At 43.6% G+C, this 15,148-nt stretch overlaps 1 protein-coding gene across 1 annotated transcript in view; it reads right to left on the bottom strand.

The window, feature by feature from the left end:
- LOC130293624 (uncharacterized) overlaps nt 1-15,148 on the bottom strand; it is a 48,218-nt gene that overhangs the window by 12,557 nt on the left and 20,513 nt on the right. The window contains exons 3-5 of the mRNA XM_056542522.1: nt 13,696-13,849; nt 6,418-6,563; nt 3,517-3,693 (exon numbers count right to left, since the gene is read on the bottom strand). Of these exons, the coding sequence (XP_056398497.1) occupies nt 3,517-3,693; nt 6,418-6,563; nt 13,696-13,849 (477 nt within the window). The remainder of the gene's footprint in view (nt 1-3,516; nt 3,694-6,417; nt 6,564-13,695; nt 13,850-15,148) is intronic.

The raw sequence follows: 15,148 nt of genomic DNA on the forward strand, positions 1-15,148 counted from the left end.
GGTTAATAGCGCGCGGCACCATGATCAGTGCTGCGTTCTATTAGCCACGGGTCCCGGCCGTTGTTATAGAATGGGAGCGGACTCATGACGTACAGGTACGTCATGGGGTCCTTAAGAGGTTAAAGGGGTACTCCATTGCCCCAGTGTTTGGAACATTTTGTTTCGAACGCTTCGAGCGGGTGGCATGGTCGTCACAATGTCACAAGGGGCATGGCCGAGACGTCATGACCCTCCACCGCAAACACCCCCCCCCCACACACACACACACACACACCAATTTACAAAAGAACTTTTTTTTTATTTTTTATTACAAAGTACAATTTATAATAAAAAAGAGTAATGGCTATTAAAATGTGAAGAAAAAACAACTGTAGATGCAAAAAAGAAAACTGCCTGCGACTTAAAGGGTTAAAACCTGCAAAATGAATCCAGGCTACAATAGCAATATGGCTGCCTCTAGAAGGTCTTCTTGTATTGAGCTCTGAGAGGACAACTGTGTCACGATTTCATGTGAACCACGATATATTGCAACTCAATGATTTTTATAAATACAGTGGTCCCTCAACATACGATGGTAATCCGTTCCAAATGGACTATTGTTTGTGCAATGTAAAGTATAGGACAGTGGTCTACAACCTGCGGACCTCCAGATGTTGCAAAACTACAACACCCAGCATGCCCGGACAGCCATCGGCTGTCCGGGCATGCTGGGAGTTGTAGTTTTGCAACATCTGGAGGTCTGCAGGTTGAAGACCACTGGTATTGGAGGTTATACTCACGTGTCCCCGCCGCTCCGGACCGTCACCGCAGTCCTGGATGTCGCCTTCCATCGCTGTCACCACGTCCCCGAGGTGTCCCCGACGCTCCAGCAAGGCCTCTGCTTCCCCAGCATCCTCGCTCTCCGTCGCCGCCATCATGTCACTACGCACGCCGCTCCTATTGGATGACGGGACGGTGTGCGCAGCGACGTGATGACGACGATGGAGAGCGCCGACGATGCAGGGGATCCCGAAGAGGACGCGCCGGAGCCCTGAGGACAGGTAAGTGATCGTCAGCGGACCACACAGGGCACCGTAAACGGCTATCCGGTGGCAGCTGAAGCAGTCTGCGCTGCCGGATAGCCGTTTATGCGATGGCCCCGACATACAAATGTTGATGCTGCCTGCTTGAGAGGTCATCGTATGTTGAAATGATCGTATGTCGGGGCCATCGTAGGTCGGGGGGGGTCACTGTATATGTAAGAACCTGAAGAAAGATTTCTTTTGAAGAGCTTATATCTAATAATAGAATAGAGAATTTATGACCGAACTAATCCTGCGATACATGTAACAGGACATTTCATATTGACGGTATTCACTGGAAGGTGTCACAAGCTGCAGAATAGCAGCACTCGGCTGTTCACAGATATGGATAAATTATTCATAAGATGGCAAAGCACATTATTATTTCTGCTTTTTCTTTCCATTTTAGCTCAACTAATCTGTTCCTCTCTGACACCAAACCCAGAGCTGAATCTCAGTAATGGTGTTCGTCCAACTTCCTTGGCCTTCAGCCTGGTACAACCTCCGCCACTTTATGGCACCTCAGAGGTCGGAGATTCGACAGCACCGGCCATGAACGCCAACACATTTCTGATGTCCGGTAAAAGTTTTCAAACTCGGATTTTTTTTATTTTATTGTAATACAATGGAACATTGACAACGGCTGCAGAGAAAAGGGGTAATATCTGTGCAGAGCAGAAAACCGCACAATTACTAGGGAAGGGAGCTGAAATGTAATGGAAATATACAGGTGAAACTCAAAAAAGTAGAATATTGTGCAAAAAGTTCATTTCTTTTAGTAATGCAACTTAAAAGGTGAAACTAATATATGAGAGAGACTCGTTACATACAAAGCAAGATAGTTCAAGCCACGATTTGTCATAATTGTGATGATTATGGTTACAGCTCATGAAAACCCCAAATCCCCAATATATTATGTGATTTGGGGAGCCATGTCATCTGTTGGTGTTGGTTCACTGTGCTTCATTAAAGAGTACCTATAATGAACTCATCTAGTCCCTTCTTCCCTGGCTCAATTCACCGCCGTCTGTGAGAGAGTAAGGGGGAGTGGCCCGGCAGACGTGACGCCAGCCGAAGCCTGCCTGGGCTCACTTCCGCCCTTCTTCATCACTGAAGTTATAGCTTGTGGTGTTGCCGGGCAGTGGGCTGCCTTGGGGGGGGGGGGGGGGGTAGAAGGGGGGTGTCGGGCGCTGCAGGCAGGCTTGTAATTTGGGGTGGCTGAGCTCCATGTAGCAGGAACAGCAGCCATCTGGCCTGCCGAGCACAGCGCTGCTCCCGCCTGTCTGATTGAGGCGGGAGCAGCGCTGTGCTCGTCATGTGTCACGGCAGAAGGCTAAGATTTCGGACTCATGCCAGGCCGGAATGAGTCAGAAATCACTAAAAGACTAGCAGCCGGGACATGTAGGGAGACCCCTAGTGTTGGGATTTCCCAAATGAAAAAAACAAAAACATAAATAGACAGTTTTAATAAAAAGACATACATTTAGGAACTTGTTATGTATACATTTATACATGACAGGTACGCCAAGGGTCAACGGAAATAAATGAACTTTTGCACGATATTCTAATTTCTCGAGTTTCACCTGTAGATTATATTTATAGGAGGGATGTTAACAAGTATTGGGTTTTAAGTGCATTTTAATGAAAAAGTTGCTCCTTTCTGACAAGTAAATGAAAAGTGATCAGTCTCAGGGAAAGCTGAGTGACAACAAAAATGGCCTGCCTTACTGCTGATAGAATTCTGAATATCTACCTGCTTAGTACATTATTATAATAGTATGATAGTGGGAGGTGCACTACAGAGGTAGCATGGGAAAGCTGGATGAAGAAACAAAGCTGGATGCTAAACCTGTAACAGAACCCCCCCTCCCCATGTGAGGATATGCCCCCCAGAACACTGGTGTCTTCTTATGAGTGGCCTTTGGGCTTCTCAAGGGACCAAATAACTGGAAAGACTGTATCTTCTTAGAAAGCGTGAAACCAATGCATTCCATTCTGTGGGAAGCCAACACACATACACATTTCTAGGGCAAGCTGACACATTCTAGCCCGGGGAATGCACACAAACATGTTACACACCCGAGGTTTGTCTGCAGCCCAACAGATCTCTACAGGGTAATGCAGAGTCTCTCAACCAGGGTGCCTCCAGCTGTTGCAAAACTACAACTCCCAGCATGCCCGGACAGCCAAAGGCTTTTACAAGTACATTATGTAAAAGTCCCCCTGAGGACGACACATGAATGTCAGTACATGCATTAAGGGGACTTCTGGCTTCCTAAACTGAATCCTGCCTACATAAAGGAGACAAACCCTATATACATAAAAATGCATCCTGCCATAAAGGAAGATTTACTTCATAGTAAGTGATAGCACCACGATTTTGATGATATAAGAGATGAAGCAATCCATAGTTATCATATAATAGTAACAATAATAATGATGATAAGTTTTGTACCTGTGCTTGCAAATCAAAGGTAAGCAATGAGAAGCAAAGGCTCAACATGCTGTACTGCAACTGGAGACTCTCCAAAGCACCTCCCACGCGGAACGCCATCATATTTTGCCCCAGAACAAGACTCAAAGCACAGACCACGTGGAAAAGACCGACAAGCAGGATTACTATGAATCGAGGCTAAAATAAATTTAAAAAAAACATAAGAACAAAAGATCATTATATCAGAGGTGAACATAGAGAGGAATTAAAAGAAACATTATAGCCCATCCTAGAATTAAAGGAGTATTACTTCAGATGATTATCTCCTTTACTGTGGACAGGGACAGCATTCTATATGGGAGGACCTGAGATACCCAATTACAGTACTTGTGCATCTCCGGCGCTCCCATAGACAGTGCATGGAATGCGTGCAAACTGGGAGAGATGCACTGGGAGAGATGGGGCACTGTTTTGGAGATTGCAAGGGGTGGGTCTGACTGCTGGGAACCCCTATGGATAGGGAATAAGTTCTGAAGTACTGCTTTAATCCATGATTGGTTAGTATCTGACCCCCAGGACCACCTGACAATTTGAAAAATAAAAGGTCAGTACGGTATATAGTACAACAATATGCAAGTGAAGTTGCTGTGAATCTAACAATTGCCGCTAATTCCATGCTAAGATTTTTGTCATTTCCACTTCCATTAATGTCCCTCAACTCCACTCCCCCCCTTGGCTATGTACATCACTCAACAGCACACTGATCTACCGCCTGGTGGTTTTTGGCCCACCACTGTGTGTCATTACCCTTACTACAAAAATGCACACCTGGATTAGCGGAGCATGCATGACTACAGTCATATGGAAGAGGAAACAGGTTTCTGCCTGGCATTACATATCCTTTAGAGCAGTGTTTCCCAACCAGCGTACCCTCAGCTGTTGCAAAACTACAACCCCCAGCATGCCCGGACAGCCTTTGGCTGTCCGGGCATGCTGGGAGTTGTAGTTTTGCAACAGCTGGAAGCAGACTGGTTGGGAAACACTGATCTAGGAGAATAAAAATGTACAAAGCTGGGCCCTGCTAAACAATGTACAGACAGTACCCCTCAATCAGATGATCATGAGGATGTTGGGAGTTCCAGAAAACCTCTTCAAATCTAACCTGGATATGTAAAAGAAAACAGGTAGCTCAAATTTGTGTGAATCCCAACGAAAAAAAATTGCTTACTTCTTGTGTGATGCTGTGAATAGTGCAAAAAGTCAAAAAGTACCTATAATAATGTGACTAAATAAAAAAATAAAAAATTAAATGTATATATTTATTATATTAAATAAATAAATATAAATGACAAAAGATGGAAATAAAAATTGAAATATTAATAATTGTTTTAATAAAAATAGTGGTAACATGCTAAAATATTACAAAAATATTGTGCTCTCGATTCAATCAGTATCAATATAATATTTATTTATATGAACTTATACTATAATATATAATGCGAACCGCCGGGCCCTTACAGATGCTAAAATACAGAATAGTATATTTTTCTACACTGATTTTTTTTTACTTTTCTGTACTAAAATTTTATCACATGTTATAGGTACTCTTTGCACTATACACAAAATCCACATACCGTATATACTCGAGTATAAGCCGACCCGAAAATAAGCCGAGGCCCCTAATTTCACCCCAAAAACCCAGGAAAAGTTATTCACTCGACTATAAGCCTAGGGTGGGAAATACATCATCCCCCCCATGTCATCATCCAGACCCCCGTCATTAACACCCCCTTCATCATCACCGCCTGTCAATCCCTTCTCAGTGGTCTTAAACCTGCGGACCTCCAGATGTTTCAAAGCTACAACTCCCAGCATGCCCGGACAGCCGATGGCTGTCCGGGCATGCTGGGAGTTGTAGTTTTGAAACATCTGGAGGTCCGCAGGTTGAAGACCACTGATAAGGGATTGACAGGTGGACAGGCCGGGACCATCCCCTCACAGCTAAAGCCAAAAACGTTTTTTTTTTTTTTTTTTGTTCACTCGAGTATAAGCCGAGGGGGGCGTTTTCAGCACGAAAAATCGTGCTGAAAAACTAGGCTTATACTCGAGTATATATGGTAACTATATTTAACAACCAACCCAACTAGAGGATGGTAAGTATTACGGCAGATGGTGACATGCAGACTGTGCTTTTCTCTTCTACCACTGCCTTCAATTTCAATGGAAAAGGTAACTAGGATTTGTCACCCAAAATGCCGTTCACCAGCATAGTTTGCAGTTACATTAACAGGGTATAATAACTTTTCCCATTCGAACAAAGTAAATCATAGAAGTAACAATATTTACTTCTGCGTAGCGTTCTCTCGTAAGAAACATTTCAGGGCATGCACAGTCTAAAAGTGTTCATACGACTAGTGTTAAAGGAAAATGGTCATCCCGTTCACCCACACTAAACCCAATACACCGGGTTATAGTGCAGGTGAACAGGAGACCGATGCGGGGTCTCTGACTCATATACATACCTGCAGTCCGATACCCGATCCCTCTATAGATCTTCTTCTATCTGCGCTAAATTGCACCCTGGAGGCGGGCCCGCCGGCTAGATTTGAATATTGATGGTCGCTGGTCGCGTGAGCGGTTAGTAGGCACAAGCGCTCACATGACCAGAGACCATGAATACTCAAATCCAGCCGGTGGGCCCGCCTTCAGCTTGCAATTCAGCGCAGAAAGAAGAGGATCTTCAGAGGGATCGGGCGCTGGACTGTAGGTATGTATATGAGTCAGAGACCCCGCATTGGTCTCCTGCACTATAACCTGGTGTATTGGGTTTAGTGTGGGATGACCATTTTCATTTCAGATAAAAATCGGCAATATAGATCAATATCTTTGGCTTTGGGTGGAATACAGAAGAAAAATACTCACCTGTATATCAGGTTTGGCATCTTTAGAGAGTACACTGAAGTTGACGATTGATCGAATCATTTCCAGTAGGATGGAGAGCACGAACACAATAAGTTCCTGGCGGTTCTCTTGCAGGATGCCCCGAGTCACGTAGTAGATGCAGAACACTGATAAAAAAGATTAAAAACCTTAAATGACTGGTAAACTACACATGTACTAATCCACTTACGCCATTATCTGTTATGTGATCCTAAACATGAAAAGATTCAACAACAACAGAAAGAGATGTAAGACGTCTCTGCTTATAGCTGGTACAGTACTTTTCATAAGCATCTCCCCTCTTGGTGGAGTTTTTGACTACTTTTCTACCATTACAAACTGGAATTCAAATTAACCTTAATAGACATTTCTTTTGATCAACAAAACATACATGGAACTTTAAAATTTATTTGGCGCCATCCATCTTTCTGACTAATTCTGACTAGTTTCCGTTTGCCTGCTGAAAAGAAGCATCCCCACAGCATGATGCTACCACACTGAGACCAAAAAGTTAAATTTTGGTTTAAAGGGGTACTCCACCCCTTCCGGAGGGTTTATTATTAGGTCATGCCCCCTCCCATAGACTTGCATTGAGGGGGCGGGTGTGACGTCACACGGGGGCGAAGTCATGACGTCACAATCTTCTGTTCTCGTGGTTGGGATGGTATTAGCCTGAGGGTCTCCAGCGGTTCCGGAAGCCGTTACAGGTGGGTGCCGCATGGTAGAATGCGGGGGTCCCTAGCGGCGGGACCCCCGCCATCAGACAAGATGTCTAGGGGTGGAGTACCCCTTTAATCTGACCAAAGCACCTTATTCCACATGTTTGCTGTGTCTCAGACATGGCTTGTGTCAAACTCCAAAATGGCCTTCTTCTTGCCACTCCTGATATGTAGAGTACACAACAAATAGTTTCCCTGTGGACAGATTTTCCCACCTTTGCAGCTTCTTCAGAGTTACCATACGGGGTTTGTTTTCACGCTTGTACACTTTATGGTAATAAGTACTTGTTCTCTTTATTCTTTGAGTCAATACAATTGTTTATATACTTTTCTATTATTGTACTGCTTTTTGAAAAAAACAAAATGAAATAAATATATATATATATATATATATATATATATATCACACATACAAAATGAGTATGTTTAAACTAATAGCAGCCGTGACCTGCCATGCATGAACAGAGCGCGGCTGCTTCGCTCCCTTCATGTACAGGACATTCATGTACGTCCTGGTACGCGAAGTACCAGGGCATCAGGACATACATTTGTTTCCATTATAGGGTTAAGATAGGAAAGCTGAGCTGTTTTTCCCTCATACAGTTTAATAAATCTGGCCCATAGAACGCTACTATGTTCACTGAGCCACAAGTTAGAAATGAGCTGTAAATACAATGTTTTTAGTGAATTGGAGTAAGAACACAATTAGAAACTCCAAGGGAATCTCTATGCCATCTCAACACCATGATAGGATGCACAGCCTCAGCTTTAAAGAGAAGGCTTTCTACATCGCTCCCGGTCTTGTATCCGGTCTTCAAATATTTCCAGGCACCAACAAGACCCAAGATTTAGAGCTACACAGAAGGCCTTCTTGTCCTAAGAAAATCACTTATGAGAGGCAAAGAGGAGAGGCCACAAAACTGAGGAATTCATCCAGTCACTGATCTTGTGGAATTTACATGGGTTTAACCACCACAGACACTGACTGCAGTGCACAGGACTTTTGAGACCCTCCCCAATCTTAGGAACAGGACTTTGAATAAAGGGGTAGTGCACTGACTGAATCCATGCTCTTTTCACTGTCTATTGGAGTTCCAAAGACAGCCAAGTACAGAGCTGTGGTCAAAGGGGTACTACACTCATAGACATCCTATCCCTTATTCAAAGGATAGGGATAAGATGTCCGATCATGCGGGGGCAGGCCGCTGGGACCCCCGAGATCTACAGGCTGGCACTGTGGCATTCTGAACATGGAAGCTTGGAGCTCCTGTGTTCATGATATCATACCTTGCCTCCTCCTTTCATGTCTATGGGAGGGGGGGGGTGACGGCTAGTACATATTACGTCATTACGCCTCCTGCCATAGACATCAATGGAGGGGGCGTGACGCTATGGTCGCCCATCATCCCGCATGGAGCAGAATTCACTCCATTCTGTGCACCAGATGACTAGTGTGCCGCACTGGAGATTGCAACCGGACACCCATAATTATTTCTTATCCCCTATCCAAAGATGTTTAGGGGCAGAGTACCCCTTTAAGTGTCCCTGTCATTTCATATGCATTTTCCCCTGACAGCGGTGCATCCACATTATGAAATACGCTGCAGATGCGTTGTGTGTGACTCTACCCTAAGAGTGTCTAGAGCAGGCAGCAGCTTCTAACAGTGGGGAAAGAGTGATCTCAATTTCTGTCTATTTAACTGTTTAAAGAGGATCTGTGGTCAACGCCGACTGTATAATAGCTAATGACAGGTGCAATGTATATCATTCACAGCCCCTCATCTGGTTGGTCCAATTTTTTAAATTAAATTCCTGCCCATCTATAAAACCTCATATATCAGGAACGGAAGGGTGTATAAAAAAAATAATAATAACAAGTGATCAGGGTACCCTAAGCTGTTTAATGACTGTAAAATCTAAATATTTGGGGGGCTGGCCACGGATCCTCTTAAAATACCCTTTAAAGGGTATGTTCACACTGCGGAATCTCCGCTTGCAGAATTCCGCGAGCAGAGATTCCGTCTGCCGGCTGCCACCGAAAATACTTTGACGGATTTGCAGTGCTCGTGGACTTCCGCGCAAAGCATGAACATGTTCCTTCTTTGTGCAGAACAACAATCAGCGGCGGAATACCCATTCACACTGATGGTAAAGGTTCGCTGCGCGGAATTAAACTCGCGGAATTCTGCAGAGTAAACGTACCCTAAAAAGGAGCACTAATACACTACGGGGGAGATTTATCAAAACCTGTATAGAGGTAAAGATGCTGAGTTGCCCATAGCAACCAATCTGATGGCTTTCATTCTACAGAGTCCTTTTAAAAAATGAAAGAAGCAATCTGTTTGGTTGCTATGGGCAACTCCGCAACTTTTCCTCTGGACAGGTTTTGATAAATCTCCCCCTATGTGCACACAATATTTTGAGACTTATTTTGAGCCAAATAAGTTTTTACTGAAAAAATAAATCTAGACTTTAGACTTTTTATGGCATTTTTGAACCCTTTATCAACTACATCTTGTCTGTTTTACAGATGTTAATGGACAGTTTACAAACCAGCCGTTTTGCAACAATAAACATACTTTCAAAAATACTAGTCTTTATGATGAAAAATGTCCCAAAAAAAAGTCCACTGCACTTAATTTTACATAAAATTAAACAAGATGCGAGTTGATGGATGCCCTCCTGTAACAGTAGCCAAGTTATATACTTATTGAAGTGTCCCTGTGGGATGGGCTACGTAGGACAAACGATGAGACCAATAAAAGCAAAGAATTAACAAACATAAGAGTGCGATTCGCACGTATAAAAAAAGAATTAGAGGAAAATATTCAAAAGCAAAAATATGAGACTAGTGTAGCAAGGCACTTCTTTGAAAGAGGACACAATATCAATGAATTAAGGTGGCAAATATTGGAGAATATAGAAGGAGACAATAAAGAGCAGGTTAAGATGAAGTTAATTAGGAGTGAGGTACGATGGATTCAAAAATTGTGTACGCTGCAGCCCCATGGGATCAAGGAGTGTTGTAATTTTAACGTCTTTTTGTAGGATATTTTCAATTTAGGTTGATATACATTGTTTTTAGTAGTATTGTAATTTATTGTACGTTTTGTATTTTTGTAGAACTAAAATCTTGCGAGAGTTTGATACTATGTATGTTGGTGATGTGAATTGCACACTAGGCTTGACAAAGGAGGCGTTGCTAACATAGTTATTGTTTTCACCTGTCCTTCGTGTGAAAGGAGACGGACGGAGAAGTTCAGCAGTGGAGCTGCACGTGAAAACATAAAGAAGCCGGCTATTTCTCCATGATACGTCTTGCGGACTTATTATATCCACACTGGGTGATTATTTTCTGCTTTCCTTACTTTGTGATGTGTTTGGAAAATTATCCATATAAAGAATGAAGAAATTGATGCGGTGAAACAGTGCGTGTGAGCTTTTTTCTTATGAGTTGATAGATGCATAGAATTCATTGGGAACTTCTTGGACTTTTGATGCAAATGGATGTTCTTTATGTTTTAAACCTTCATAATGAGTCTCAAATGAATGTGCGCACATAGCTTTAAAGCCCTGCAACTTTCAACCTAGAAGTTCTAAAGTTCCTATATGCATAAAACCACCCACAAATATTTTACAAATTGGGCCCCGCTGCTGCTTTGTACCTCTTTAGACATGGCTCTGGTGTTTTGGGTTATTTTTTTTGTCTTTTTCTTTTTAGCATGCGCTCCCTGACATAACCTCTCAAACACATGATGTTTTCAATTTTGAAAGATTAATAAACCCTATACCTGGAGGATGTTCTGTCTCTAGAACTTATTGTTCAGGACACATGACAGCACTGGAGGCTTATAAATAAAAATCCACAACTTGTTGGATTCTAGATTTTTTGTTATGATCCTTGATGTGCCCCAGAGCTCTTTTACAACCCAGATACCAGGCCAACTAAGTGGTAACATATCAATAGAAAATAATTGAGTTAGAAGGTCCTTTAATAGACAAGAAGACAATTAATATACATATTTGTTTCTTGTACATACAAGATCATTTTAGGACGTCTCTTCAGCAAAGGATCATTATTGCACAAAGCAATGGCAAAACACTCCGGACAGCGGGCAAATACTGCACCATGTATAAACCTCAAACAATGGCATAAGTTAGGCAAATTAATGCACGTTCTTGTTTACAGATGCAGCACAGCTAAGGTTGGGTTCAGATCAGCATTGAGCTCCATTCAGAACTCAGTTTGCCGAGTCCATTTTAATTAAGGGACTTGAGTAAAGAAAAAAATACCGCAAGCAGTAATTTTTCTCTGCTAAACACCTAATAAACAATGGAAACCATTCAAAGTCAATGGGACCAGTTGGGTCTTGTTGGTGTCAGTTGTGCAACGGACTGTCACGGGAGCCAAATGAAAAAGGTAAAGGAATTTAGGGAGGTAAATCCTTTTAAATACTGTATATTGACCCTTCTGGCTAGAGAGAGAGTGAGGACCAGGCAGTCAACCGCTCTACAGTGGAGCACAAGAGCGGCTCCAAATTCATGGACAGATATTCCACCAAGGACGCAGTAACCTCCACCCCTGGGTATCTTAAACGGGGAACCACTTTCACCCCTGCCGGAAGAGAGGAGGGGAGGGGGACTCCAGGCGAGAGCACCATTAGAGAGGACTAAGCCCAGTTGACCCGCAAGCCTGAAATTGAGCTAAACCGGTCAAGCAGCTTGATAAGAGACTACAGAACTCCCTGCATCCACTAAGTACAACAATGTGTCATCCGCATAAAGGGAAACCTTCTCTACAATAGACCCCCTGGGGATACCACAGATAGTGGGATCTTTACGGATGGCCGCCAAAGGCTCAACTACTAGCGCAAAAAGGAAGGGAGATAGAGGGCACCCCTGCCTCGTCCCTCGACCCAGGAGGATGGGAGCAAAAAACATCCAAGTTAGTGCGAATACGAACCCTGGGGCTATCGTATAACAAGCGAACCCAAACACAGAATCAGAGACCAAACCCAAACGCACCCAGGACCTCCCACAGATATGGCCACAGCACCGAGTCAAAAGGTCTTATAAATGTCCAGACTAACCACCACTCCAGTAGGAAAGCCCTCCCCAACCGCTGCGATGTTAAGCTGCAGGCGCTTCACATTAACATCAGTAGCCCTACCCAGTTTGGTCAGGATGAATGATAGTGTTAATGATCTTAATATCAACATTCAAATGGGAAATAGGTCTATATGAATCAGACAGCAACGGGTCCTTTCCAGGCTTGGGAAGCACAACAAATCAACGCCTCCCTCATAGAGTCTGGAAGAGAATCTGCGGCAGCTATCAAGTGAAACAGTTTAAGGAGTATAGGGGCCAGTGGCTCCCAATTCATCCTATACCAATCGCCAATCATCCCATCTAAACCCGGGGTCTTACCATGAGGAAGATCCTGAATAGCCTGCTCCACCTCCTCAACCATAAAAGGGGCATGGGAAGAGATAGCTCTTGTAGAAAAAACAGAATTTCCCTCTGACAGGACTCAGAAGGTGCAGAATACAGAGAGGAGTAAAAATCCCTGAAGACAGAGTTAATCAACTAGGGGTCAGACACCTCAGAAGCATCCCTGCCCCAAATACAAAGGGATAGAGGCAGCAGGATGACTAGCCCTTGTCAAATAGGCCAACAAATTCCCATTCTTATGCCCAAACGCAAAAAGGGCCGCTTCCCTATCCGACAAACGCAACCATTTTAGTACAGTGGACAAGTAGTTTTTTATTAAATTTCCACACCCCTTCCTAAGGAATGCTAACTTCCTCACCACTACCTAAAGAACAATAGGGGAGAACAGCCAAGAGTAGGACAGTCCATGACAGCTCGGTCCGGAGGTCTGACAGGAGGGGTCGCATCCACCCAATGAAGAGCCTCAGTTGGGAGGTGAAGAACTTAGTTGATGTTCCATCCACCACTCTCAGGCGAGCAGGATAAAGCATCCAGTAGCGGTAGACCTAGGCATGCAGCTTCAACCGGACCTCAGTGAACTGCACCCGCTGCTTGGTGAACTCCACAGAAAAGTCAGGGTAGAAAGACACTCTGCTCGACTCACAAATGTCCTTAGCAAATGGGCAAGGCACCACAAGTCCCAACAATCACAGAGGTCTCCCTCAAGGCACTCACAGATGGCAAGGCAGCTGAAAGTCCAGGCAATGCACTCCAAGCAGGCAAAGGAGAGCACCAGTGAAGCACCACTGGGTGTTGGCAGGGCAGCAGCAGGCAATCTGAGATTGATGGCAAAAGAGAGGGTCCACAGGCAGACACTAGTTGCAGCAGAAGGGGACCGCAGCTACTCCATTCCCCGACAATAGGAGCCACCAGCAGGAGTTTTCAGCCTAGGCAGCAAGTCCTTTTATGGGCATTTCAAAATATTTTTTTTAGGTATTGTTCTCTCAAAGTGCATAATAGCCATTTTTCAAAAGAGCTAGTGTATCTACAGTGTGATTAAACTGGACGTGAGAGTCTGGGATCTAAGTACCACCACTCCCTGTGCACTTACCGACTCCTATGAGCTGTATAAGAGACACGGTGGAATCTTCATTGCTCTGCTGCACCAGGTTAGAGATGGTTAAGCCAAGAACACACAGCAGTGAGATGATGGCCAGGCAGAAGTACGTTTTTATTGGCCATGGAAGCTCTGCCCAGGGCTTGATCTGTTAAAATAAAACCAAAATAAAATGTAATTTTTTCTATATGCACAACTAGAGTATCATGTCCTGCATATCTCTTTATTACATATGTGATGTGTTTGATTTGGATAAAATAAGCAATACACAAATAGTATTCTAAACATTGAGAACAGCATAGGGCATTGCAAGAAGCTCTGGCACCGGAAATGATTGCTGGTGAAGAAAGCAATACAAGCTAAGATACATCATTTCTCTAATTGTGTTAAAGAAAAAGTTGGCCAAAAAGCACCTGAAACGGGCACTGTCAGATACAAATCTTTTATATGTTGTACATCTTGGCAAAACATTAACCTTTCTAATATACTTCATAAGAAAATTGTATTTCCTTTTTATAGAAATCATGGCTTATAAAATCATGGCTTTGTCCAAACTGAAGCACAGGCATGGACAAAGTCCAGTAAATGATGGTGGGCTAGCACTCCTCTGTGCTGTCGCCTGTCTGATAACACTTCCCTGTGCTCTCGCCTGTCTGATAACACTCCTCTGTTCTCTCGCCTGCCTGATAGTAATCCTCTGAGCTCTCTCCTGTCTGATAGCACTCCTCTGTGCTCCCGCCTGTCTGATAGCACTCCTCTGTGCTCTCTCCTTTCTGATATAGGACTTCTCTGTGCTCTCTCCTTTCTGATAGGACTTCTCTGTGCTCTCTTCTGTCTGATAGGACTTCTCTGTGCTCTCTTCTGTCTGATCGGACTCTTCTGTGCTCTCTCCGGTTTAATAGTACTCTTCTGTGCTCTCTGCTGTCTAATAGTAATTCTCTGTGCTCGCTCCTGTCTGATAGTAATCCTCTGTGCTCGCTCCTGTCTGATAGTAATCCTCTGTGCTCTCTCCTGTCTGAGAGGACTCCTCTGTGCTCTCTCCTGTCTGATAGGACTCCTCTGTGCTCTCTCCTGTCCTATCAGACAGGAGAGAGCACAGAGGAGTCCTATCAGACAGGAGAGAGCACAAAAGAGTCCTATCAGCCCACCCTTACTTACTGGACTTTGTCAATGCCTGTGCTTCTGCTTGGACAAAGCCATGATTTCTATAAAAAGAAAATCACATTTTCTTATGAAGTATATTAGAAAGGTTAATGTTTTGCCAAGATGTACAACATATAAAAAGTTTTTGTATCTGACAGGGTATGTTCACACATCGCGGGTCTGCTGTAGATTTGTTGTGCATTTTCCCAATTAATTTCAATAGGAAAGTAAAAAATGAATAAAAAAATTACAGCAAAACCACAAGTCTGCATGTAAAAACATAGGACGTTAACTAGGTCCTGTT

The sequence above is a fragment of the Hyla sarda genome, chromosome 10 (assembly GCF_029499605.1).
Source record: "Hyla sarda isolate aHylSar1 chromosome 10, aHylSar1.hap1, whole genome shotgun sequence".
NCBI lineage: Eukaryota > Metazoa > Chordata > Amphibia > Anura > Hylidae > Hyla > Hyla sarda.